Source organism: Primulina huaijiensis, chromosome 7 (assembly GCF_012295235.1).
Source record: "Primulina huaijiensis isolate GDHJ02 chromosome 7, ASM1229523v2, whole genome shotgun sequence".
Classification (NCBI taxonomy): Eukaryota; Viridiplantae; Streptophyta; class Magnoliopsida; order Lamiales; family Gesneriaceae; genus Primulina; species Primulina huaijiensis.
Genome location: NC_133312.1, coordinates 1,580,497 through 1,605,455, shown reverse-complemented (window position 1 = coordinate 1,605,455; position 24,959 = coordinate 1,580,497). Strand labels below are relative to the sequence as shown.

Here is a 24,959-nt window from a genome sequence, read left to right as displayed (position 1 = left end):
AGAAAAATATTATAAAGTGTGTAGTGTGATAATTTTGAGAGTTTGAGATTTTTACTTTTTTACCGTAAATTTTTACTTTTTCACAACACGTTATCAGCACGAAGCTCTAAAAGTCCTCCATATTTTTCCAAGCTCCGAACAGAAGAAAAAGGTAACAAAAGTAATAATATTTATTTTACTGTTATTTATTTATTGTTTATATATGTAATATATAATATAATGTTATTGTTAGAAATAATAAAAATAATTTTTTCAAAAACTTGTTATAAATCCTGGGAGGATGTTAAGACGACATCCCACACTCCCGGTAAGGGATACGACAAGTATAAAAGCCTATAAGGTTTTTTAAACAAAATAACTTATGACACCTAATTATAATAATGTGATATGATATACATAATTATTTAAATATGACTAATATTATATACACCATATTATTACCATAAAATTATACAAATACATACATTTATTTTCTTATACACCAACGGTAATAAACGGTAACAAAACGGCTAGTTTTTGCTCTATAAATACAATCTCACAAATACATTCAATCACTCCAACTTTCTCTTCTTCTCTAAAAATTATTCTTCATCAAATTTTCGAAGAAAAAAAGAAGATGGCTTTCACGAGGTTATTTTTAATTATTTTGGTTATCATACTCACCAGTCTTGTATTTATCGGAGAATATCCTCCTCGTGTGTTTTCTTTATTTTTACGAATACTTGTACTTGTTGTTTATCCATTACTTTGTATTGCAATATTCATTAACTAATAAAATGCATCGTAATTTTTAGTACCACCATGGCAAACTTGGCAAAGCTCGAATTCATCGCTCTTGATATTACTGGGAAAAACTATATGCCATGGACTCTTGATGTAGAAATGCATCTTGAGTCATTGGGTCTAAGCGAGACCATTAAAGAAAATGGTATATCTTCATCACAAGAAAAAGCAAAAGCTATAATATTTTTACGACGACACCTTGATGAAGGTTTAAAATGTGAATATCTCATCGAAAAAGATCCCATGGCTCTGTGGAAAGGATTAAAAGAGAGATTTGAACATATAAGGGAAGTTATACTTCCGACCGCCCGTGATGAATGGAATATGTTAAGATTCCAAGACTTTAAAAAAGTCAGTGATTACAATTCAGCGATGTATAGAATAATCTCGCAGTTAAAATTTTGTGGACATGAGGTTACAGAATCGGAAATGCTTGAAAAAACATTTTCCACGTTTCACGCATCAAATATAACACTACAGCAACAATATAGAGTGCGTGGATTTGCGAGATATTCTGAACTCATCGCCTGTCTTCTTGTGGCGGAAAAGAACAACGAGCTATTAATGAGAAATCATCAGTCCCGACCCACTGGATCAACAGCATTTCCAGAAGTAAATGCTGTAAGCAAAAATGAATTTAAACCTGGAAACCAAAATCAAAGTTACAGACAAGATTTTGGTCGAGGACAAAATCGAGGTCGTGGTCGTGGTCGTGGACGTGGACGTGGACGTGGAAGTGGTCGTGGTCGTGGACGCGGCCGTGGTTTTGAAAATAATCGAGATAGTTATTTCTATAACTCATCTCAAAAGAACGTCCCAAACCACCCACCGAAAAGGCATCAAGAGAATATGAGTGTTAATGAGAATCACTCAAAAAGATTTGAAAGTTCTTGTTTCAGATGTGGTACTCCAGGACATTGGTCCCGTATTTGTCGAGCCCCTGAGCACCTTTGTAAACTTTATAAAGAATCAATAAAGGGGAAAGAAAAGGAGACCAACTTTACTGAACACAGTGAACCTTTGAGTGGTTCAACTCATTTTGATGCTGGAGATTTTCTGATTGATTTCTCAGATAATGATCAATTTGATGGTGGAATAAATATGTAAAATATTTTATTTTTTATGTATTCGTATGATAATGTTTTATAGTGTGTTATATTGTATTGTATTTTATTGTCAATAATTTTATTTCATTGCATATTTTTTTGAAGTTCAAATATGGAAAATGCTACGAACCAAGCTGAAGTTTGCATACCTGATAGTGGTACAACGCACACTATCCTCCGAGATAAAAGATATTTCTTGGAACTAAAACCAACAAAAACAACGGTGAATACAATATCAGGTCCTGTAGACTTGATTAAAGGATGTGGTAAAGCACAATTTTTGTTACCTAATGGTACAAAATTTTTGATCAATGATGCTTTATATTCACCACAATCGAAAAGAAATTTGTTGAGTTTTAATGATATATATTCCCATGGGTATGATACTCAAACAATGAATGAAGGGAATGAGAAATATATGTGTCTTACCACATATAAATCAGGAAAGAAATATGTGATTGAAAAACTACCAATGCTCCCTACTGGATTGCATTATACACATATACGTCCCATTGAATCAAACATGGTAATTGATAATTCTTCAATATTAACCAATTGGCATGATCGATTAGGACATCCTGGTTCAACAATGATGCGAAGAATTATAGAAAATACACATGGTCATCCATTGAAAGACCAGAAGATCTTTCAGAATAATAAGTTTCAATGTAAAGCATGTTCTCTTGGAAAACTTATTATAAGACCATCACCAGCCAAAATCCAAACTGAATCACCAATGTTTCTTGAACGTATTCAGGGTGATATTTGTGGACCAATCCATCCACCATGTGGACCATTCAGATACTTTATGGTATTGATTGATGCCTCCAGCAGATGGTCACATGTATGTTTATTGTCAACTCGAAATGTTGCATTTGCAAGATTACTTGCTCAAATAATAAAATTGAGGAATCAATTTCCCGATTATACAATCAAGAAAATTAGACTTGATAATGCTGGTGAATTTACTTCCCAGACTTTCAATGATTATTGTATGTCTATGGGAATCATTGTTGAGCATCCTGTTGCTCATGTACATACTCAAAATGGATTGGCTGAATCATTGATTAAACGTCTGCAAATGATTGCTAGACCAATGATTATGAAAACAAAGCTCCCTATTTCTATATGGGGACATGCAATTTTACATGCTGCTTCATTAATTCGCATCAGACCAAGTGCATATCATAAATACTCCCCATTGCAGCTTGCATTTGGTAAAGAACCAGACATTTCTCATCTGAGAATTTTTGGATGTATGGTGTATGTGCCTATTGCACCACCTCAACGAAAGAAAATGGGACCTCAAAGAAAGATTGGAATTTATATTGGTTATGATAGTCCATCGATCATTCGATATCTTGAACCACAGACAGGCGACGTGTTCACAGCACGTTTTGCTGATTGTCATTTTAATGAGGAAATCTTCCCAATGTTAGGGGGAGAACAGAAACATACCGAAAAAGAAATTACATGGTATGTATCATCATTGTTACATCTGGATCCAAGAACAAAACAATGTGAAAAAGATGTACAGCAAATTGTGCACTTGCAAAGAATAGCAAATCAAATACCAGATGCATTTGCAGACACAAAAGGGGTAACTAAATCATATATACATGCTGCAAATGCCCCTGCTCGAATTGAAATTCCGAAGAAACAAATTGAAGATAGTCATGATGTCATTAAACGCCTGAAGCGTGGAAGGCCAGTTGGTTCCAAGGATAAAAATCCTCGAAAAAGAAAATTCATAGAGAAACACAATGATCACAAAATAGAGAATGATGTTCCTGAAGAAACACATAATGATCACAAAATAGAGAATGATGTTCCTGAAGAAACACATGATGATGAAAATGTTTTGTCAGAACCACAAACTGACGAGAATCATGAAATCTCTATCAATTATATTAATACTGGAAAAATATGGAACCGAAAAGATATAGAAGAAATTGATGATATATTTTCTTATAATGTGGCAATCGACATCATAAATGATAATGAAGATCATGAACCAAAATCTTTTGGTGAATGTAAAAATCGGCAGGATTGGATAAAATGGAAAGATGCCATCCAGGTTGAATTGGATTCGCTAAATAAACGTAATGTTTTTGGACCTATAGTCCTTACACCTGAAGGTGTAAAACCTGTTGGATACAAATGGGTTTTTATTCGAAAGCGAAATGAGAAAAATGAAATAGTAAGATATAAAGCTCGACTTGTTGCACAAGGTTTTTCTCAAAGGCCTGGAATTGATTATGAAGAAACGTATTCTCCTGTGATGGATGCAATTACGTTTCGGTATTTGATTAGCTTGGCAGTATCTGAAAATTTAGAAATGCGTCTTATGGATGTTGTTACAGCCTACTTATATGGATCACTTGATAGTAATATATATATGAAAATCCCTGAAGGATTTAAGATGCCTGAAGCACAAAGTTCAAAACCCAGAGAATGTTATTCTGTGAAATTACTAAGATCATTATATGGGTTGAAGCAATCCGGCAGAATGTGGTATAATAGGCTAAGTGATCACTTGATGAAAAAGGGATATGTAAATAATTCAATATGCCCTTGTGTTTTCATTAAGAAAACAACATCCGGATGCGTAATTATTGCTGTATATGTTGATGATTTAAACATCATTGGAACAAATAAGGAAATTCAAGAAGTTGTGTCATACTTGAAAGAAGAATTTGAAATGAAGGATCTTGGAAAAACCAAGTATTGTCTGGGTTTACAAATTGAACAAAAAGAATGTGGAATATTTGTTCACCAGACAAATTATACAGAAAAGATCCTTAAACGTTTTAATATGGACAAATCAAATCCTTTAAGTACTCCAATGGTTGTTAGATCATTAAACATAGAAAAGGATCCATTCCGTCCATGTGAAGATGATGAAGATATTCTTGGTCCAGAAGTACCATATCTAAGTGCTATCGGTGCCCTTATGTATCTTACAAATTGTACAAGGCCTGATATATCTTTTGCCGTAAATTTATTGGCAAGATTTAGCACATATCCAACAAAGAGACATTGGAACGGAATTAAACATATATTCCGTTATCTACGAGGAACGACAGACTTGGGACTTTTGTATTCAAAAGATGCTAATCCAAGTATAATTGGTTATGCCGATGCTGGATACTTATCTGATCCACACAAAGCACGTTCTCAAACTGGATATGTATTTACTCGTGGAGGCACTGCAATTTCTTGGCGTTCACAGAAACAAACACTTGTAACAACTTCATCAAATCATGCCGAGATTATTGCACTACATGAAGCAAGCCGTGAATGTGTGTGGTTAAAATCAATGACTCAACATATCCAAATCTCATGCGGATTATCATTCGACGAGAAGCCTGTGATACTATATGAAGATAATGCTGCATGTGTTGCTCAAATGAAAGAAGGATACATAAAAAGCGACAGAACTAAACATATTCCTCCTAAGTTCTTCGCATTCACCAAGGAGCTTGAGAAGAATAAATGTATTGATGTTCGTCACATTCAATCAAGTGAAAACTCATCAGATCTCTTCACAAAGGCACTTCCTACGACAATATTCAGAAAGCACATATATAATATTGGGATGCGCAATCTACGAAATTTGTGAAGAATTGTTCGTGTCAACATGAGGGGGAGTTTACGTGACTGCACTCTTTTTCCCTTACTATGGTTTTTATCCCAATGGGTTTTTCCTAGTAAGGTTTTTAACGAGGCAGTATAAAAACACGTAATGTATACAATCATTATGATCATCATCACAAGGGGGAGTGTTGAAAAATTATTTAAAAATGTGTTAAATATTTGTGTTGAAAATGTGAATGTTGAATGTTGAAAATTAGGTAAAATTAGGTGTTGAATATTGAAAATTAGTGTGTGATGATGTAGGTAATGATGTATTTTATTTTTGGATTATTTGTAAAAATTTTCTATAAATAGATCTCTCATTTGTGAAGAAAAACACAATTGAGTTGAGAGAAAAATATTATAAAGTGTGTAGTGTGATAATTTTGAGAGTTTGAGATTTTTACTTTTTTACCGTAAATTTTTACTTTTTCACAACAAATTTAAACTTATCTCCAACATGATTGAACTGAATTTTAAACATCAACGAGATATTTAAAAAATAAATTTTAATATTGGTCTAAAGATCCATGACTATGTGTTCTCCACTATTCAGCACTTTGGTCGTTGACTTGGCTAAACCTTGGGAATGGTACATTTAATGTAAATCTGTCCGAAAACATGACATGATTCACTAAACACATTCCCAATATTCAAATGTAAGAAAACACTACTTTTGACCTCTTCAAGTACCCAACGCGTTGTACTGAATTTTCCTTCTGATAATAAGTGTTCAAATACATCGTCTCCGCCTCAGAATCAAATCAAATCCTCATTCGGAAAAAAAGGTTTCTCTTGATTATCGTCTCCGCCTCGGAATCAATATTTTATAAAACTATTTTTTCTAACGATTTGTGAACCTTAAATGGCTCGAAAAAGATTGAGTTTCTTGGTTTTCTTGATCATTTTTTCTACTTTCAGTTCGTCGTTGCATGGGCGAAAGGTTTTGATGGAAGTGCCGCAAGATAAGGTTCCATCTCCAGCAGACATGTTGTATCTTCCGGCGCTGCCGAAGGGCAGGGTTCGGGCGTCAACGCCCAGCAAGAAAGGTCACGCTGTTTCTGTTGATGAAAAGCTCATTGCTCGCCATCTCGCCTACATGGACCACATTCTCCGATCGGTCCCAAGCCCCGGGGCAGGCCACTAGCCTTGTACAATTTTCAAATTTCCTGCTGCCATCTTATTCATTTTTTCAAAAATTTCCAGGTTCCACCATAATTTTGGATTCTTTGGTTGATGATTGTAAGTTCAAAGGATTAATTTGATTAATTATTTGATAGACAGGCGAGGCGACATTTAATCTGTACGTAAAAACGGACGTGAGTGCATATATATAGTTTTGTACATCTGAGTTTACCAGTAAACCAATTTTGTTTTTTCAATTTTTGGGATCAATTATGAAATTGTGTTACCCGTACTCGCATTGTTCAAAATTAAATAAAAGTCTAACTGATAATTCACGTTTCAGATTTTTTTTTAACGTGAGAAGGTGTACTAGTTATCTTACGTCGGTTACATAAAGTTCTTAAGGTCGCATATATGATCTTAGACAATCTTATCATCTTGAACTAATTTTTGAGGTTAAATTATGTTAAAATTTCAATATTAACATACAATATAATTTCAATATATATTGACACGTAGATATTCTGTATAAGTTATATGATAGTTCTTCGTATTTTACACAAGATTTATAACTAAAATATATAAAAATTTATTTAGTTACCTTATTCTTCTTAATTATTATTGGGAGAGGATATTTTCTAAGTTTTGACTATACTATACAAGTAGTGTTACTCTCGAAACACAATTATACAAGATATTCATGCGAACATCTAAATTTAAAACAAAAAAATATTGAAATATCCCACATGTTTAATTGAATCCCGATGTTCACGTGAACATTTTGTTTGACACTCCGGTATAAAAAGGAATGACCCCATTTCCTATTTACAATATAGAGCCCGATATGCGGTTAACCACGTAGTCGTGGAAGCCAGGGATCAGCATTCGGGTCTGCTGTTTGAGGGTCCGATCCCATGTGATTGGAGTAGGGTAATTGGAGTGAACTTTGGTCAAACAGTTTCTCAAAGTACTAACATTTGTAACCATCGCCAAAATTTCCTCTGCACAAGTCTAAATCATACTTGATCCGTCAAAAGAGACAAACTATACGTGTGAAGTTACAAATATGAGCACGGCTCGCACTTGGTCCAGAATTTACATGTATAGAACGAGCATAGCTTTTTCCGTATGTCACAGGCCGCAGGTAGCAAGCTGGGAATGTAATTCTTCCAAATAAATATGGAAGACTCACTTCCTCGACTTGTCGTCATAAGTGAGGACCTCATTTCATCAATACGTTGCTACAGATTTGTAAATGATGCTACAACGGTAGGAAGAACAGATTTAGTTGTATTGGTGTACCAAATGCAGTCTTGTTTGTATCAGGCTGGCAACTTCAGTTTCACGTTGTTTTTCCGGCTGCAATGACGTAGTGCAATCTCTTTAACGATGGGTATAATTTAGATGCTACCGAGGCCTGAGAGCTAAATTTTCGAGAGAGGGTCATCACCTGATGAAGTAATAGTAGGAAAAGTCTGCATATAGAGCTGTTTGGAGAAGCCCAGACACGCAGGCTGGCAAAAGAAGAAAGATTGCCATAATCAGCGCAAATCAAAGAGTCATCCAACAGATTCATAACAGTGACTTACAAATCCATCGACTGAAATGCTGCTCTGTGAAGTAGCGGTATACCCAGTTCAGGATGTAAAATGCTCGATAGGCGCTGTGCAGCAAAAGGATAAAGGGTTCCAGCCAGTTATCATTACAAAAATGTTATATTTATCTAAGATTTGCAAAAATTCGAACTTTCAACACCATTTTTCAGCTAAGCGGGGTGAAAATCTCAAACCATGGTCAAAGACCAAAGATTCTTTCTGATTTATGAAATTGTCAGGCCATGAGCATGACATGTTGGCGACCAATTTCAATGACAGGAGTGGACAAGTGTGAAATCAAGGATCAGAAGACATGAAATTAGGCAATTCTCATAGATGTAAACATAGCTTAGTAAGGCAATTATTTACAAAGCATATGCTAAATATCACAATCAGCAAAAGTCATTTACTTCAAACAAAATCAAATAATCAAGATTTGAAAACGAAACGGAGATGATCTAACCTCTTGAAACGTGAAGTTCTCATGAACAAGAAGTGCCAAGAGAGAACAGAATACAACAAGTAAATAATGCCTAAAGGTGTCAAGCTCACGGTCATAGGAACGCCGCACAACGTGGTGAAACCGCATGCAATATACTATTGCCAAAGAGCTTCCCACGAATACCAGCTTCATCACAGCGTTGTACACTGAAATAAAGTCAGTAAACAAATCCAGATACCGAGCCAAGAACACAATTGTATACAGTTCCTGCGTCCTAAATGAAATCCCTGGGAGCATAAATGACCATTAGTTTCACACCATTTCATTCCTGGGAGCATAAATGACCATTAGTTTCACACCATCTCATATTAAAGATAAGTACTATCAAAGTCACAATACACAGTACATCACAATTTAAAGTCTCGCCAGTTCAAGGAACAAATGCACACTATATAACCGTGACTGCATGCATGCATTGTTTCTTACCATAAATATATCTATACACATAAAGATCACAAAAGTAAACAACCTGAGACAAAAATGTGATCTTTAGCTTTTTTTTCAAATGGCGATTTAGGGCGAGGTTTTTTTTTAATGTAACCCATGAACTACCTACATTTTTAATCGACAGACTACATAAACTGAGAGTAATGGATCTCAACAAAAATGCAAATTTTTTATTGATTTCACATGACCATATGAGGAATACAAAAAATTGCCTCATGTAACCGATTCTTGATCACATCAACGGGTAAGACTGAATAGAAACGTGTTAATACTTGTATTGATGGATAACTATGACAGTAACTCGGAATTTTAAAAACCAAAATAATGCTAGTCAATTCGTGCTGCTTGATGAAAGGAGAAACATAAAAATGAGCAAGGAAGAAAAATCCTTGGACACAGGAAGAAAAACAAATTATTGAGACACAGAGACAAACCACTTGATAAAACAAAAATAAGAAAGAACAAAATGTGATTGAGAATTTGAGATAGAAAGAAACTAAAACAAAACAGGATATCATTCAAAAGTTCACCTCCTAGCAGAGCCGATAAAATTCTAGGTCTGGTGCACTCAGATCTATGTAGGCTGATGTCATTGTTGCTTGGAGGATTTGATGGTGCTTCTGCTCTATGATTTGATGGTGTTTCTGTTTTATGTAGATGGCATGTTGGTTGTTAGCAAATATGCTTCTGAAATCAAAGGTCTAAAGAAGCGACTAAGCATAATATTTTCTATGAAAGACTTGAGGACAACAAAAAGAATTATTGACATGGAAATCCATCGAGACAGATCTGCAGGAGAAGTATATTGAGAAGGTACTTCAGAGGTTCAACATGAACCGCGCCAAAGCGGTTGAATGTTCTCTTGCCAACCACTTCAAGTTGAACTCAAAACAGAGTCCTAATATGGATGATGAAAAAGAAGAAATGAAAAGTGTATTATATGCTTCAACAGTTGGACGTTTGATGTATGTCATGGTATGTATTCGGTCTTAGTGAGTACATTCCTTTCAAAACCGGGAAACGAACATTGGTCTGCAATAAAATGGATATTCAGATATTTACGGGTCATCAATAAAAAAGCAATCTTATGAGACATTTAGAGGGGCCATCGACCAAGTTTAAGGTGAACCACAATCCATATTGGTGTTCGTCATTCAAATATTGATATTTATTTTATTCAATTGTTGATATTATTTGTGAAGTTTAGTTGACATTACATAGAGTATTTCTTGGTATTTCAACAAGTGATACTAGACAAAGCAGAACCCAGCAGCACCCCGGAGCGAAACCAAAATCCATTATCGCATTGCCGATTAATCAACTCATAATAACTAGAATATAAACCTTAACACATAAACCAATTTTCCAATCAGATTGTGCCAATAACAAAGAACTTGAGCGGAAATACCAACCTGAGCACGATTTGGTGGCATAGATTTTGAGGAGGAGGACTCAAATACTTATCAAGTGCATCATGTCACCCGCAAATCTAAACCCATTCATGGCTGCTAAATCTCCAGCAAATCTGACAATGACGTAAGTTTCCTGATTCCTTCCCCGTGCAGAATTAGAAAATGGGAGAAGTTCGAAGTTGATCAGAAGGTCGTGGTTTTCGGGATTTAAATTAAAAAAACAAAATGCAAAAATGGTGAATTAAATTATATTATCCGGATGGGAGCTGGAGTGGAAGTCCGAAACAGCTTTTTTGACATCAATTTTGTACGACACATATTCAATTCAATTCGATTAGGTTTATAAAAAAAATGTTATAAAAATATTATTTTTATTTATAAATATGAATCATGTCAATCTGTCTCATAATATAAATCGGTAGAACCGTCACAATAAATTTATTATTTATCTTTAGTTGAGAAGATAATGTTCTGAACTGAACCATAGATCTAATTAATTAATTTCACAAATATCTCAGAATACCATATTATTACATATAAAATGAATGAAAGTTATCAAAATCATTACAACGCAAGTAGTTAGCGGAACTTCCATTTTCTGGGGGATACGTTTTTCACAAGCAAAGTTGGGAATGGAAATTTAAATGTGAGCAGTTGGGCTTTGTTTATTGAGGGTGCTATTTATGTCACTTTGCGACCTTGAAAGATCGATCATTATGTTTCATGTACAACAATTTCACTAAATGTTAATATTTTTCACTCAATTTAATATTATTACATAATATATTTTTACATGAAAAATAATATTTTTTTACTCAAAACAACATATATTACATAATATTTATTAATAACACATCTAACAAAAAATGCTAATTTGAAAATTGATATTTTAGATATAAAAAATAATATTTTTCGTTGATCGGATATTTTTCATTTAAATCATCATATATTACAATATCAATTCAAAACATCATTGACAAAAATGATATTATTGCAGTGAAAAATAATAATATTTTAGACATAAAAATTAAAATTTTCATGTATTTGATAGGATCGGATCGGATATTCATATAATAAAATTGTTTTGTGAGACTGTCTCATATAAGTTGGATGCACGTTAAAAGCTGGACCAAATTTTTTTTTTGTGAATTATATATTTTTTGAACCAAAATTAAATAATTATAAATGTCAGTTTCTTTTTAATTAATATGAATAAGTGCACTCTTATTATATTGAGTCGTTACTTGAAATGCAGCGAAGATCGATTTTTTTTTTTTTTTAAAAAAGAAAAATCTTCGTATGCAAAAAAAATAAAAATAAAAATAAAAATAAAATAATAATTCTTTTAGGCAATGACAAGGACACGTGTGGAAGTTTTGTGAGAATACGACAGAGTGCGAACTTGCGAACCAAATCGTACGTCCTGGGTGGCATCGTCGTATGGGAGCTTTGACCGTTGTCCGTTTAAACTCTTCACAGAAAGATAATCATGTCGACCATTGAAGTTTCCTTTCATTTGGCTATTTTTGAAGATATTAATATTACTAATTCGAAACTTTATACTTTAAAACTCCTCCTTTTTTAATAGAAATATAAATTTAATAAATTCTCATAATTAAATATAGGAAATTTGTCAAATGAAAAAAATCTTTATTTGCATCAAACTCGAGTGGGTTGTTAATGATAACCAGCATGTAACTCGATTTACGAGAGGATATATTAAATTGGAATGATTTGGACTTGCTAGAAGTTTTAGACACGAGAAATTGGTCAAAACATTGTAATGATGAAGCCATATGATGATGTTTGGATGAATCGGGTGAGTCGGGTGGATAATTTATTAGACAGAATAAAGTTCTTTTCCTGTGAGCACTAGCAGTTGAGTTGAGGTAGTTCGGGTTGGATGATTTACACACTTGAAAAACAAGAAACGTTAGTAGGGCACCAGAAGGATTTCCGGCGTGATTACTACGACGCTCAAGTCAGTTAAATATTCACGCAAAGAAAATAGAAGTATTATATATTGAGTACATAGTGAGTGACAATTGGTCATGAAAAAAGTGAACTCCTTGATTTTACCTCGATTGGAGGTATTTATAGGATATCAAAGTTGATAACTAACTCCGAGATGTTCAGATAGTTGTCAAGATACGAGGACGTAGTCAACGTTTTAGCTTCAGCACGATCTGAGACCGTAGAGAGATATTATCCCTTGAATATTGGTGGATAGAGTTCATGATTCATTGACTTAATCTTTATGTGTCGCTTGGTTGATGTTATGGGATAAAGCTTGTATAAGTTGGTAATTGTCTGACAGACTTACGAGGTTGATGCATAACCAATATGATTTAAAAACATGGTACTCTTTCTTTGCCTGAGCTATCTTCCACCCAATCTCCTCTTGGTTTTTCGGGACCAGCTCTGGGTTCCCGGTCTTTTTCCCCTGTCCAAGTCTAAGAATGATCCTACCCTTTTCCAAGCTATCAGCATCTTAATTCTAATCTCAAGCCATTCCGTCCATCATTGTTTGGATTAATGAAAATATAGACCGTAATATATTTGAGTCTTCGATTGAGGCCACAGATGGGCGTATGCTCGAACATTTTAGGATCGGGGGTGGTAAAAGCTTCTACATGATCCCGACTTGAACTAATAAGATATTCAACCAAGTTCTGGACACCAATATTATCGTTCGAAAAAGGAATTCTTCTTATCTTTTGATTTGATTCTTAGATCTTTTATGCATTAGCTTATTCTTAATATGAATTATATATTTATTTTCTCTAATATTTTTTTGATTACATTTTCTTCAATAATTTAGTACACATCTCACTTGCAAAATAAAATAAGAAAAAAAAAAGAATATGTGCATACTATGGTATTTTAAGCATGTTTTGGCATATCCATACCACAATATCCAACTAATCCAATAATTCATATTATAATAAATTGTTGTAAATTTTAAAAATTTCAATTTCAAACACCTAAATTGATAAATATGTCTCTTATCCAACCTCACTTCTCATTGAAATCAATTATATTATGTTATACTATTGATACATTTTCATACAAAATGTTCATGCGAACATCTGAATTCAAACGAAATAATAGAGATTCGATAGTTTTTTTTTGCTTTAAATTCAGATGTTCACACGAATATCTTGCACAAAAAAGCGTTACAATATAACATTGACACAAAACTCATTGAAATTCTGTGTGTCATATCTTTACCTTGTGTTTAGTAAAAACACAAAAATATAAAAAATTGAATCTTGAAATAAGAATTACTACGGACGCACACATTTTTGTTGATGGAAGAACGTAGATGGAGTGATAACTAGACTAGGCACCCCATTCCAATGTTCTCATAGCTTGGGCCAACGTCGCTTTAAGGCATTGAATTTCCTCGAAGAAAAGTAAAATCAAGATTATTATATACTAAATTCCAGTCAATTGGTAAGTGTACACACACACGCGCACAAAATCTACACCGTTTTATGTCACTGCCCTTTCGCTGCGTTCTTCTTCGGATTGCTTTTCCACCCTTTACGCGGATTCAGAATATGCAGGTATTCCTATTTATGTAAGATACACTAGTGAAAGATGACGTTCACACATCGTCTCACATTCTAGAATTTATTTGAGCGTAATGACCCTCTGAGTATTTGTGACATATTTGTAATATTTTCGGTTTTGAATGAATGTCATCGGCGGCGAAGTTTCCGCTGTTTTGGAGGAGATCGCTGTCGATGGTGGTGTTTCCTTTACCCGGGGGTCTGTCGAATGCTTCACTTTTAGAGACCCTGCGGGCCTTTTCTTCAGAGCTGTTGTTAGTATTTTCCGATGGAATTGATGCGGCGCCTTTCTTTCAGCGAGAGAATTTCAGATCTCTGATTCGGAAAATTCAGGTGATTTCTGTTATGGTGGATGCTCTTCGCGAAGTGGCGTTCTTGCAAGTGAATGCCACAATAATTTTATGCTTGAAGGAGTTGTACCTGTTTCTTTACAGGGCGAAAATCTTGCTTGATTATGTCAAATGTTCGAGTAAGTTGTGGTTGTTGCTTCATAACCACTCAATTTCGGGTCATTTTCATGATTTGAATCAGGAAATATCGATCCTTTTGGATGTTTTGCCTCTTAGAGAATGTAACTTGCCTGTGGATGTTAAAGAACAAGTCGAGTTGTTAAGGAAACAATCAAAAAAGTCGAGATTGATGATTGATAACCATGGTGATTTGTTAAGGTCGAAGTTTTATTATTTCCTGAGTGAATTTGAAGAGGGGAGGATTCCCCATATCAATGATTTGTACTCCTTTTTCGTAGAAAAATTGATGATTCTCAATGTAAGTAGTTGTAGAGTCGAGATTGAGTTCTTGGAGGAGCAGATTGTTAATCACGACGGGAATATTGAACCCACGAAATCCATTCTTAATGGATTCGTGGCTTTGATACGGTACAGTAGGTTCTTACTATTTAGATTTGAAGATGAGGAGGGTGAACTGGGAAGGTGGAACAAGAAAACGGAGAAATGCTTGATTTCAAAGGATGTTTCTGAAACATTTACAACGATCCCGAAGGATTTTTGTTGCCCGATATCACTCGAAATGATGAAGGATCCGGTGGTAGTATCAACTGGTCAGACGTATGATCGTGAGTCCATTTCGAGATGGATGGAAGGACACTGTACTTGTCCCAAGACTGGACAGAAGCTTGTTCATACTCAGTTGGTGCCGAATAAACCTCTGAGAAATCTGATTCTACGGTGGTGCATGGCTAATGGTATTTCATATGATCCACTTGAGACTGCATATTCATCTTCTGAAAGTGCTGTGGCTGATTCATGGAGCAAAGCTGTTGCTGAAGCTACAAAAGCCACAGTGGGCCTACTCGTCGATCAACTAGCTAATGGGACACCTAGGGCAAAGACGGTGGCTGCCTTGGAGATTAGATTGCTGGCGAAAACGGGGAAGGAGAGCAGGGCTTGCATAGGTGAGGCTGGTGTTATTCCTCTTCTGAAAATGCTACTTTCGTCTTTGGATGCTGTTGCACAAGAAAACTCCATAACTGCAATGCTAAACTTGTCTATCTATGACAAGAATAAAAGCAGAATCATGGATGTGGAAGGGTGTTTAGGAGCAATCGCTGAAGTTTTGAGATTCGGGCACACAACTGAGGCCAGGGAGAATGCTGCCGCAACATTATTCAGCCTCTCTGCTGTTCATGTATTCAAGAAAGAAATAGCCGAAAAACAAGGGGCAATTGAAGCCTTGGCTGGACTGGTGAGAAATGGAACTCCCCGAGGTAAAAAAGACGCGGTTACTGCTTTATATAACCTATCAACTTACACTGAGAATTGTGCAAGAATGATAGACTCGGGGGCCGTAAGCGTGCTAGTTGAAGCACTAGGAAATGAAGGCGTATCTGAAGAAGCAGCAGGTGCATTAGCACTGATTGTTCGGCAGCCAACAGGGGCTGAAGCTGTCGGAAATGAGGAAAGGGCGGTCAGCAGGTTGACTGAAATGATGCGATGTGGCACTCCGAGGGGTAAAGAAAACGCTGTGACCGCGCTGCTCGAATTATGTAGAGGAGGTGGCGCGGCTACCACAGTGAAGGTTGTGAATGCACCGTCATTGGCTAGTTTATTGCAGTGTTTACTATTTACCGGCACGAAACGAGCCAGGAGAAAAGCAGCATCACTGGCTAGGGTGTTCCAAAGGAGCGAGAACATGTTAGGAGTGGGGTATACAATTTCGGGGAACTCGACCGCAATGCCAGCATCCATCACTGTTCCTGTATTATAGTGTGGTGGTGTTTCAATCCATTTGTTATGGTCTCATTTTTTCATTTGTGTTATCTTTTGAATAGTAATTTGTAGAGATATACAGGATCTTACGTGCAGTGCCAGTATTGACCCATGATTCTTTTTTCTCGAATTTCTTATGTATTTGGTTCGTATAATGATCAATTCTGCTCGCACTTAATTAATTCTTCGTGTCTTTCAGGATTCTCGGATCTTCAAATTCTAGCCATCTTGGGTAATTTTAATATAATTTATAAATATGTAATTTATGTGAATTTTATAATATATTTAATTAATTAGTGCAACAACTAATCCGTAAATAAATTATATATTGAAGCATAAATAAATCATATAATATGATACGGTGTCACATATCTTTATTCGTGTGACGGAATCCTGCCCATATTTACAATAAAAGTATTACTTTTGACATAATTTTTTTTAAGGGAGTCTTCGTTAGATGGCTCACTGGAAATTTTATGTAAATTATAATATTGAATTTATAATATTTATACTATATTATTATGTGTGAGACATTTATAGTAACTATTTTAAAAAACATCAAAATAATTAATTTCATAATTATCCTTCTTACCTTACTAAAAACCTCCTCAATTCAATCCATATTTTACCTAGAAAAAAATCTAAACAAAACTTCTCTTTTAAATCGAACAAATGTTATAAATTCAAAATAATTTTGTGTTAATTGTTTATTAATATTTGTTCAAATTAAAAATAATAATAACACATACAATGCATGTGTATGCATCTTTTACTAATACATATTATTTTTAAATGTATCATTGGACATTGTCCGTTGCTGTGTCAGAAGAAGTAGAGTTATACTGATTCGGTATACTTTAAAGATGCCATCGGCGCCATATTGATAATCTTACAAAGATCAAATTTCAGTGAATGCTTTTTACTGATCTCTTCTTTTGCGGAATCGAATCCCATTTGACTGTATAAAAATATGTGGAGTTGAGCATGTATGGAAGCACAGAAGAACGTTCTTTTGCTGATATTATTATTAATATTTGATATTAGTAATTCATAACATTATTATACCTTTCTTATTCATTGTCGGTTGGTTATTTGTCGGTACCGGTTTCGCATGCATCTTTTACTGATACATGTTATTTTTAAATGTATCATTGGACGGTGTCCGAAAAATAAAATTAAATTTCCGATAACACGGTAGAGTGAAAGTTCCCAGTAGGAAAGGAAAGTCAAATCCGGAAGGAAATAGGGAAAAAATTAATAAGAAAGCACGCCGCCAAGCACAACTGGCCACGCGCCACCACTTACTGCGTAAATTCCACTCTCCTTCCTTGTATTCGAATTTGTCAACGTCTACCTGTTCTCCATACTCGTAACGCTGGCGGTGCCACTATATACACAAACAATGAAGAGTGAAAGCACTTCGTGGTTGCTTAATTCTTGTCTATAATTCGCCGATCTTGACCTAAATTGCGCCTTTCGGGAGCTTCCCTACATCATAGTTTAATATTCAGTCTCCCTGCTTTTCGATTCCAACTATTAGATTCCAAAAATATAGGGTGGGTTTGAATTTTACTTCTTTATTTCAACTATCTTTGAATTCTCAGGGCTGAAACTCAAATACTTGAACTCTTCTTGGCGGATTCTTGACTTTTTCCAGGTATTGATCTTTTCTTGATCAGTTTATCTTTCCAGTTTTCTTTCTGTGATATTGACTTTTAATTCTGTTTCGCGTTATATATAGCCTTCCTTTTAAGAATTTGAAAATACTAATACTCCGTGAGCCACCATTTTCTTTAAAAGTTTATTGATTCCAGTTATTTAAAAGACTCGGTGATGAATATTTTACGTAAAGTTATTCTTGATTGCAATTTGCAGACCTGGGTTCGGTTGGATTGTAACTGATATTGGCTCGACAATTGAAAATTTCTTGTGACGAGGAATTCTTGATTGGATTTTTCCAATGGAATCCGATATGCCTGTGAGATTTACACTGTTGAAGCAGTCGTCCTTGGCTCCAGACCGGGGCTCTGAGAGCCTGGACGATATGGATGATGAGCATGATTTCGGAGATGTGAGTGATATTGATCCTGGGTTGAGGCTGATGTTCTTGGCAAACGAGGGCGAATTAGAAGGAATCAAAGAGCTTTTAGATTCCGGAGCAGATGTTAATTTCAAAGATATCGATTATCGTACTGCTCTTCATGTTGCTGCTTGCCAGGGAAACCATGATGTTGCCAAGTTGTTGATAGAAAGGGGGGCGGAGGTAGACCTTAAAGATCGATGGGGAAGTACGGTATGTATTGACTCTGAGACAATACAAGTTGAATTTGTTCTTTCGGTAAACAGGGTTTCTGTTATGGAATTTGTACTTGCTTTTTCTATTCTGGGATTATTATTTCCTTTAGCTCTTGAAAATTCTTAGTAATGTAGAGTTTATTAATCATTGGTCTCATTGTATTTTCTACGTATATATGTCTTTGAAGAATCTTGAGTAATGCACCTTGTACAACATGGAAATGTCCTAGTCCTCAAGTGAAGACTTGCGAAATCTTTGTGATATAATTACAGTTCTCTAGCTCAATTATGCCACCTATTCTTGTTTGAACAGCCTCTTGCAGATGCAGCACATTATAAAAGTTATGATGTGATCAAACTGTTGGAGAAATATGGTGCTAAGCGTTTGGTAAGTGTCTTTATTTGTTTTTTGGTTACAATGTTTTGCGTGCATCAAAAATTTTTTTGGAACTGGTAGCTGGTTTCTTCTCGTTAGCGGCCTTTGTCCTTTGGGGTTAATGGCTTGCTGTGTTTTCTTCAGATGTCTCCTGCTCCTATGCATGTTCAAAATGCTCTTGAGGTACCAGAATATGAGATTAATCCAAGAGAACTCGATTTCTCGAACAGCGTTAAAATAACCAAGGTATTTGGATAACTCTGGCACATTGTTTATTCGATTCTTTTGCCCATTGAATTATTGATAAATAAGCTGAACAGCCTCACTATTTGGAAATTTAAGATGCAATGGGTTGAAATTCAAGAAATATTATTGAAGCAGTCAATTTGATAGTAGTTAAAGCTGACATAGTTTTTATTCACTTTTTTGATGGAATATTTTTAGGGAACCTTCAGAATAGCTACATGGGGTGGAACACGAGTTGCTGTTAAACCATTTTGGGAGGGTATTGCTGATGAAGATAAAGTGTGAGTTCTTTGATAGATTACATATTATTTTAATTCTTTTCAACTTCACATGTTCTAAACTACTGTGATTTCCAGGCGGGCATTTAGAGACGAGCTTGCATTGCTTCAGAAAATAAGACATCCAAATGTTGTTCAATTTCTTGGTGCCGTGACACAAAGTAGTCCTATGATGATTGTTACTGAATACTTACCAAAGGTTTTCCTGAGAAACTGTTTTATATACTTCAGTGAACTAAATTCTTTTCATCTTTTTTCCTAGTTAACTTTTCTCATGAACTTATTTGTTCTGAAGTTTATTTGTTATGTTGTCTTGAATTTCTTCTACATGCATATATATTGCTTGTTATGTTAGAATATACTTTGTCTCAGCAGTTTTTTCAGGTTTAGCATAGTTTTGTTTTGGTTCCTTTTCTTCTATTGAATTGATAGTTCTCAATTATTTTTAAAGTTTATACTGTATTAGACGTGAAGTTAGATGTTTGATTTAATATCGGGGCTTATCTTCCTTATAGTCCTTAGAGAATTTTGTTATCTGTTCTGAGCCATTCTTAAACCAGCATCTGATAAATATACCCTGTATATTTTCAGGGTGACCTTCATGAGTATTTGAAAAGAAAAGGAGCTCTTAAACCCGTAACAGCTCTCAGATTTGCTATGGACATTGCAAGGTTTAATACGTTTCTGAGTTTCTTTAATAATGTGTTTTCTTACAGACTCGTCTCTTTTAAATGGAAAGAAGTTGAGAACTCGGGTTATTTATCTTTTATATTCAGTTTCTTATCACTTAGGATAATGATTGATACTGGCACATGAATTGTTTTTCATAGAAATAAACTAAATTAGACTACAAATGTGACATTCAGAAAGTTTTATTCGTGTATAGCTAATTATTTTGTCACGGGAAACTTCAGAACAACAAATTAAAATTTGAAAGGAAAACAATAGGTGAGAACACATAATTTTACCGAGAAAACATTCTTAAATCAAATTTGGAAAACCATGGTTGCACAAAGAAATCATCATTATTTGGAATTTTTTGTGGTAATTACAAGAGATGTGTAATACACACATGCACAACACAATGAATTATTGGGCTCACGAAAATGCACCAAACTAACTCTATCAACCTGGGGTATGTTATGTTGATACTAATTCCTTACTAATATCATTTAGCAATTCACTTTTGTCTTGCAAATCTTGGTATGCAGGGGAATGAACTATCTACATGAACATAAACCTGAAGCAATTATTCACCGTGATCTTGAGCCTTCGTAAGTTTTCCATTTGAACTTTTCTGCGTATTTTGCTAGAATACTAGGATGATTGTTGACATAATCCCATTATGTTGCTTTAGTTTCTCAAAGAAGCCACTTTTATTTTTTTACTGCAAAGCAGAAATATCTTGAGGGATGATTCTGGACATCTGAAAGTTGCGGACTTTGGCGTTAGCAAGCTTCTAGAAGTTGCCAACAGAGTTAAAGAAGATAGGCCTCTTAGTTGTCAGGATTCTTCTTGTGAGTTTGCTGACTCTATGAAGATTCTTTTTTGCAAAACTTCAAGTTGAGGGTTAGGACATTATAATTTGGAAATGTCTAGTCTGCATAGGATTCATTTTGTCTTTGGTTCCACTCCAGGAAGGACCTTGTGGAACAAGATTCCATCATCACGTATATATGCATACAAACATCTACTAATTTTTCGCTTAGAACTAAATGATTCTTTCACCTTCAGAAATATATAGTAAATAAATTACTGATTCTGTGAATATTACTTCTGTGTTGACAGGTCGGTACGTGGCTCCTGAAGTTTTCAGAAATGAGGAGTATGATACCAAAGTGGATGTTTTCTCATTCGCTTTGATTCTACAAGAGGTGATGTTCATGTACCTAAATCCCTTGAACATGTTAGATTAGAAGGCATTTTTGTTTATTTGCATGGTCTGAACAAGTTTTTCGATTTAGTTATGAGTTGAGTTTCCCACTTACTGTTGATGATAGCAGCATTGTTTTATCGAACAATATACAGGGTACTAGAGAAATACACAGAATTTAATTAGCATACCTGCAGAAATATACATGCAGATTCTGTTTGGAACTTAATTTGCTCACGTGTTGATTGATTCATAGCACATATACCTGAATCAAGCAAAATATTAATTTATAATAGTTCTTAACTCTTCACTAAAGTAGCATTAAAATGTCTCGTCGGTATCTGGAGACCATATCAAGAATTCAGATAGTAGAATGAATCTGTTTTTAATCCGGTGTATTGACGAATTTCAAATTTAATATAATCCTGGCATCATGCCATTTATTTGGGGGACTGGTGTTATCTTTTCCATTATGCACCTGTTGATTTGCTTTTGTATCATAAGTTTTGTCTTATTTGTTAATGTATTTTAACAAGAAACATAATGTATCCTTATTGTCAAGCAGGAGTCACTTTGAAAAACTATGTCGTCTATACCAGCTTTCCATTAACTCATCTTTCTGATGTGCTAAACTTAGATGATTGAAGGACACCGACCGTTATACGGAAAGAAAGACGATGAAGTTCCCGTATGTTATGCTGCAAAAGAACGACCACCTTTTAGAGCCGCAGCAAAATTATATGCCCATGGATTGAAGGAGTACGTACTCATGATTTCTTAAGTTATGCAAATGTTTTCTTGCACACCTATCATGGAGAAATGATACGGCTCATTGTGCTTTCTCGTTGTTTTATTTCGCTTGATTGTATTTCATACTCACGTCGCTGTATATTCTCACCTTTAATCTAAACATTTATGCCGATTCAAACTTGTTGTTGGCTTGCCCTACTCTTTTATAGGTTGATTGAACTGTGTTGGAGTGAAAATCCAGCTAAGAGGCCAACATTCAAGCAAATAATCCCAAGGCTCGAGTCCATCTACAATAGATTTGGCCACAGAAGGCGTTGGAAGGTCAGTTTTTCTACTTCCTCTCTCTCAATACTATCCCCTTTTCTTTTCATATGCCGCTTGTGTACATGTGCGTGGGATGAGTATCTAATATTGTTAAGATATAAATTATTTTACCACTTTAGATAAATTAGGAGAACTAGTTCAAAACACGGTGTCCGAGCCTAAAAGTCATTTGTTCAAAACTATTTGATACAAAAAACCACCCCATGTATTTCATTCACTTACTTTTGGGTGTTACACGAAGCAGTATTTTTAAAGTAAAAAAATTATTGTTTAGCCATCTCATTAGATCGAGCTTTTTGAAAAATAATAACTTACCATAGTTTCAAGCGTATGGAGCATTATTAAGACAAGAACGAGCTTTATAATATTGAGCAAATGGAATGTGGCCCTTTCATGTCGACTTGTCGTTGTAGAAGTTATTTTCCTTGTTTCATCTTTTTAAAAAATATGATCGAATATACAGGTTAGACCATTGAAATGCTTTCAGAATCCTGATTGGAAGAAGGACCCTTCAAGTTTAAGCAGCCGAACTAGTTCATCCCGGTCCACATGGAGCAACTAGATAGTGCTGCAACAATAGGTGGTGCAAAAACATTAGTATTGGAGAATGTCTGGTTGTTTTTTTCATGTATTTTGAATGTATAATAGTATTTGTTTTCACGATCATTTGTAGTGATAAGTTCCTTTCTCTTGTTCTTTGATGAAAATGTTGATATGTGACATAATTGTCACGATACAAACCTTGACAGCAAATGTTTAAGTTAGTCGAGTAAGTGAACGTTTGACCAATGATCATAAATATGATTTTCCCTACCACTTTCCGAATGAGTTTGTCACATATGTATTGTCTAATGAAGTTTACTTAGCTAGCGTAATTTATAAGCTAATGCATAAGTATGTAGGTTTATCCAGTATACACCAATGGTCATCATATTATATATATGATGACGTGTGAACTAACGCCGATGTCATTTGGTGTGTACAGGATAAACCTACGGGCCAACACACACATGTGTATCGAATCTTTCTATGTTGAGTTCAACTAAGATATATGTCGAGATAAAAAAGATCATAATGTAGTAAAGAGAGGAAAAAAGGAAGAGCGAACATTAACGATTGGGAAAATGATTTCTTGGAGCCTATTGTAGACTTTGAAAGAGAGACTCTGTAGGCGTAGAACACATTAGAACATAGCAGACGACATGAGTACCCCCAGGGCGCGTATAATATGCTTAAAGTCGGTTGGCAGTTTGATTTTGTTGAGTCGGAGACGAAGTTTTATTATGATCTGGTCTCGAATCCGAGATTCGTTCTAAATTTGAGATTGGTCATTAGATAAGCTACTGCTCATCTGCAAATTTTAATATTGTAGTGTTCTTTCACATGATACTAGTGAAACATGTGTAATATAATAAATATTATGTATTTTATATATTTTATTTTTTGTTGTGAAAAAGTAAAAATTTACGGTAAAAAATAAAAATCTCAAACTCTCAAAATTATCGCACTACACACTTTATAATATTTTTCTCTCAACTCAATTGTGAATTTCTTCACAAATGGTGAGGCTATTTATAGAATTTCTTTGGTAATAATCCAAAAAATAAAATACATCATTACCTACATCATCACACACAAATTTCTAATTTTTACAACTCTTATTTTCAACATTCAAATATTCAACATTCAATATTCAATATTAAAATATTAATTTTCAACATTCCCTCTTGTGATGATGATCGTAATGATTGTCTTCATTACGTGTTTTTATACTGTCTCGTTAAAAACCTTACTAGGAAAAACCCATTGGGATAAAAACCATAGTAAGGGAAAAAAAGTGCAGTCACGTAAACTCTCCCTCATGTTGACACAAACAGTTCTTCACAAATTTCGTAGATTGCGCATCCCAATATTATATATGTGTTTTCTGAATATTGTTGTAGGAAGTGCCTTTGTGAAGAGATCTGATGAGTTTTCACTTGATTGAATGTGACGAACATCAATATATTTATTCTTCTCAAGCTCCTTGGTGAATGCGAAGAACTTAGGAGGAATATGTTTAGTTCTGTCGCTTTTTACGTATACTTCTTTCATTTGAGCAACACATGCAGCATTATCTTCATATAGTATCACATGCTTCTCGTCAAATGATAATCCGCATGGGATTTGGATATGTTGGGTCATTGATTTTAACCACACACATTCACGGCTTGCTTCATGTAGTGCAATAATCTCGGCATGATTTGATGAAGTTGTTACGAGTGTTTGTTTCTGTGAACGCCAAGAAATTGCAGTGTCTCCACGAGTAAATACATATCCAGTTTGAGAACGTGCCTTGTGTGGATCAGATAAGTATCCAGCNTACGGCAAAAGATATATCAGGTCTTGTACAATTTGTAAGATACATG

The 24,959-nt window shown here is 34.8% G+C and overlaps 3 protein-coding genes across 7 annotated transcripts; 2 read left to right on the top strand and 1 right to left on the bottom strand.

Moving 5' to 3' along the window:
• Nucleotides 1-7,374: 7,374 nt before the first annotated feature.
• On the bottom strand, nucleotides 7,375-10,867 carry LOC140980421 (ER lumen protein-retaining receptor A-like). Of its 2 annotated transcripts, XM_073446227.1 has the most exons (6): nucleotides 10,603-10,867; nucleotides 9,725-9,838; nucleotides 8,709-8,974; nucleotides 8,240-8,313; nucleotides 8,101-8,164; nucleotides 7,375-8,009 (listed from the first exon to the last, which is right to left on the bottom strand). In XM_073446227.1, exons 1-6 carry the CDS (start codon nucleotides 10,625-10,627, stop codon nucleotides 7,935-7,937), a joined length of 618 nt encoding a protein of 205 aa, XP_073302328.1. In that variant the 5' UTR covers nucleotides 10,628-10,867; the 3' UTR covers nucleotides 7,375-7,934. The 2 variants fall into 2 exon arrangements, with proteins under 2 accessions (XP_073302328.1, XP_073302329.1); XM_073446228.1 differs by lacking the exon at nucleotides 9,725-9,838 and having other exon boundaries at nucleotides 7,377-8,009; nucleotides 10,603-10,864.
• A 3,128-nt stretch (nucleotides 10,868-13,995) lies between these two features.
• On the top strand, nucleotides 13,996-16,641 carry LOC140980968 (U-box domain-containing protein 17-like). Its single transcript, XM_073447124.1, has one exon. It carries the CDS (start codon nucleotides 14,308-14,310, stop codon nucleotides 16,405-16,407), a length of 2,100 nt encoding a protein of 699 aa, XP_073303225.1. The 5' UTR covers nucleotides 13,996-14,307; the 3' UTR covers nucleotides 16,408-16,641.
• A 985-nt stretch (nucleotides 16,642-17,626) lies between these two features.
• Nucleotides 17,627-23,237, top strand: LOC140980834 (serine/threonine-protein kinase 12-like). Of its 4 annotated transcripts, none has more exons than XM_073446894.1 (14): nucleotides 17,627-17,717; nucleotides 18,014-18,066; nucleotides 18,285-18,702; nucleotides 19,018-19,092; nucleotides 19,225-19,326; nucleotides 19,525-19,607; nucleotides 19,683-19,803; nucleotides 20,196-20,275; nucleotides 20,816-20,878; nucleotides 21,003-21,121; nucleotides 21,393-21,478; nucleotides 22,115-22,236; nucleotides 22,437-22,548; nucleotides 23,015-23,237. In XM_073446894.1, exons 3-14 carry the CDS (start codon nucleotides 18,370-18,372, stop codon nucleotides 23,111-23,113), a joined length of 1,395 nt encoding a protein of 464 aa, XP_073302995.1. In that variant the 5' UTR covers nucleotides 17,627-17,717; nucleotides 18,014-18,066; nucleotides 18,285-18,369; the 3' UTR covers nucleotides 23,114-23,237. The 4 variants fall into 4 exon arrangements, with proteins under 4 accessions (XP_073302995.1, XP_073302996.1, XP_073302994.1 ...); XM_073446893.1 differs by lacking the exon at nucleotides 17,627-17,717 and adding an exon at nucleotides 17,742-17,919; XM_073446892.1 differs by lacking the exon at nucleotides 17,627-17,717 and having other exon boundaries at nucleotides 17,742-18,066.
• The last annotated feature ends 1,722 nt before the right edge of the window (nucleotides 23,238-24,959 follow it).

Bases quoted from the DNA above. Each gene is read 5' to 3' on its own strand.
- LOC140980421 (XM_073446227.1), bottom strand. From the start codon at position 10,627: ATGCCACCAAATCGTGCTCAGGTTG. The intron at 9,839-10,602 runs GTATTTCCGCTC...TACATAAAACAG, and splicing joins ACCAAATCGTGCTCAGGTTG to AAACACCATCAAATCATAGA. The intron at 8,010-8,100 runs GTGATGACCCTC...ACGTCATTGCAG, and splicing joins TCCTACTATTACTTCATCAG to CCGGAAAAACAACGTGAAAC.
- LOC140980968 (XM_073447124.1), top strand. From the start codon at position 14,308: ATGTCATCGGCGGCGAAGTTTCCGCTGTTTTGGAGGAGATCGCTGTCG.
- LOC140980834 (XM_073446894.1), top strand. From the start codon at position 18,370: ATGGAATCCGATATGCCTGTGAGATTTACACTGTTGAAGCAGTCGTCC. The intron at 19,608-19,682 runs GTGAGTTCTTTG...TGTGATTTCCAG, and splicing joins ATTGCTGATGAAGATAAAGT to GCGGGCATTTAGAGACGAGC. The intron at 21,122-21,392 runs GTGAGTTTGCTG...CTGTGTTGACAG, and splicing joins TAGTTGTCAGGATTCTTCTT to GTCGGTACGTGGCTCCTGAA.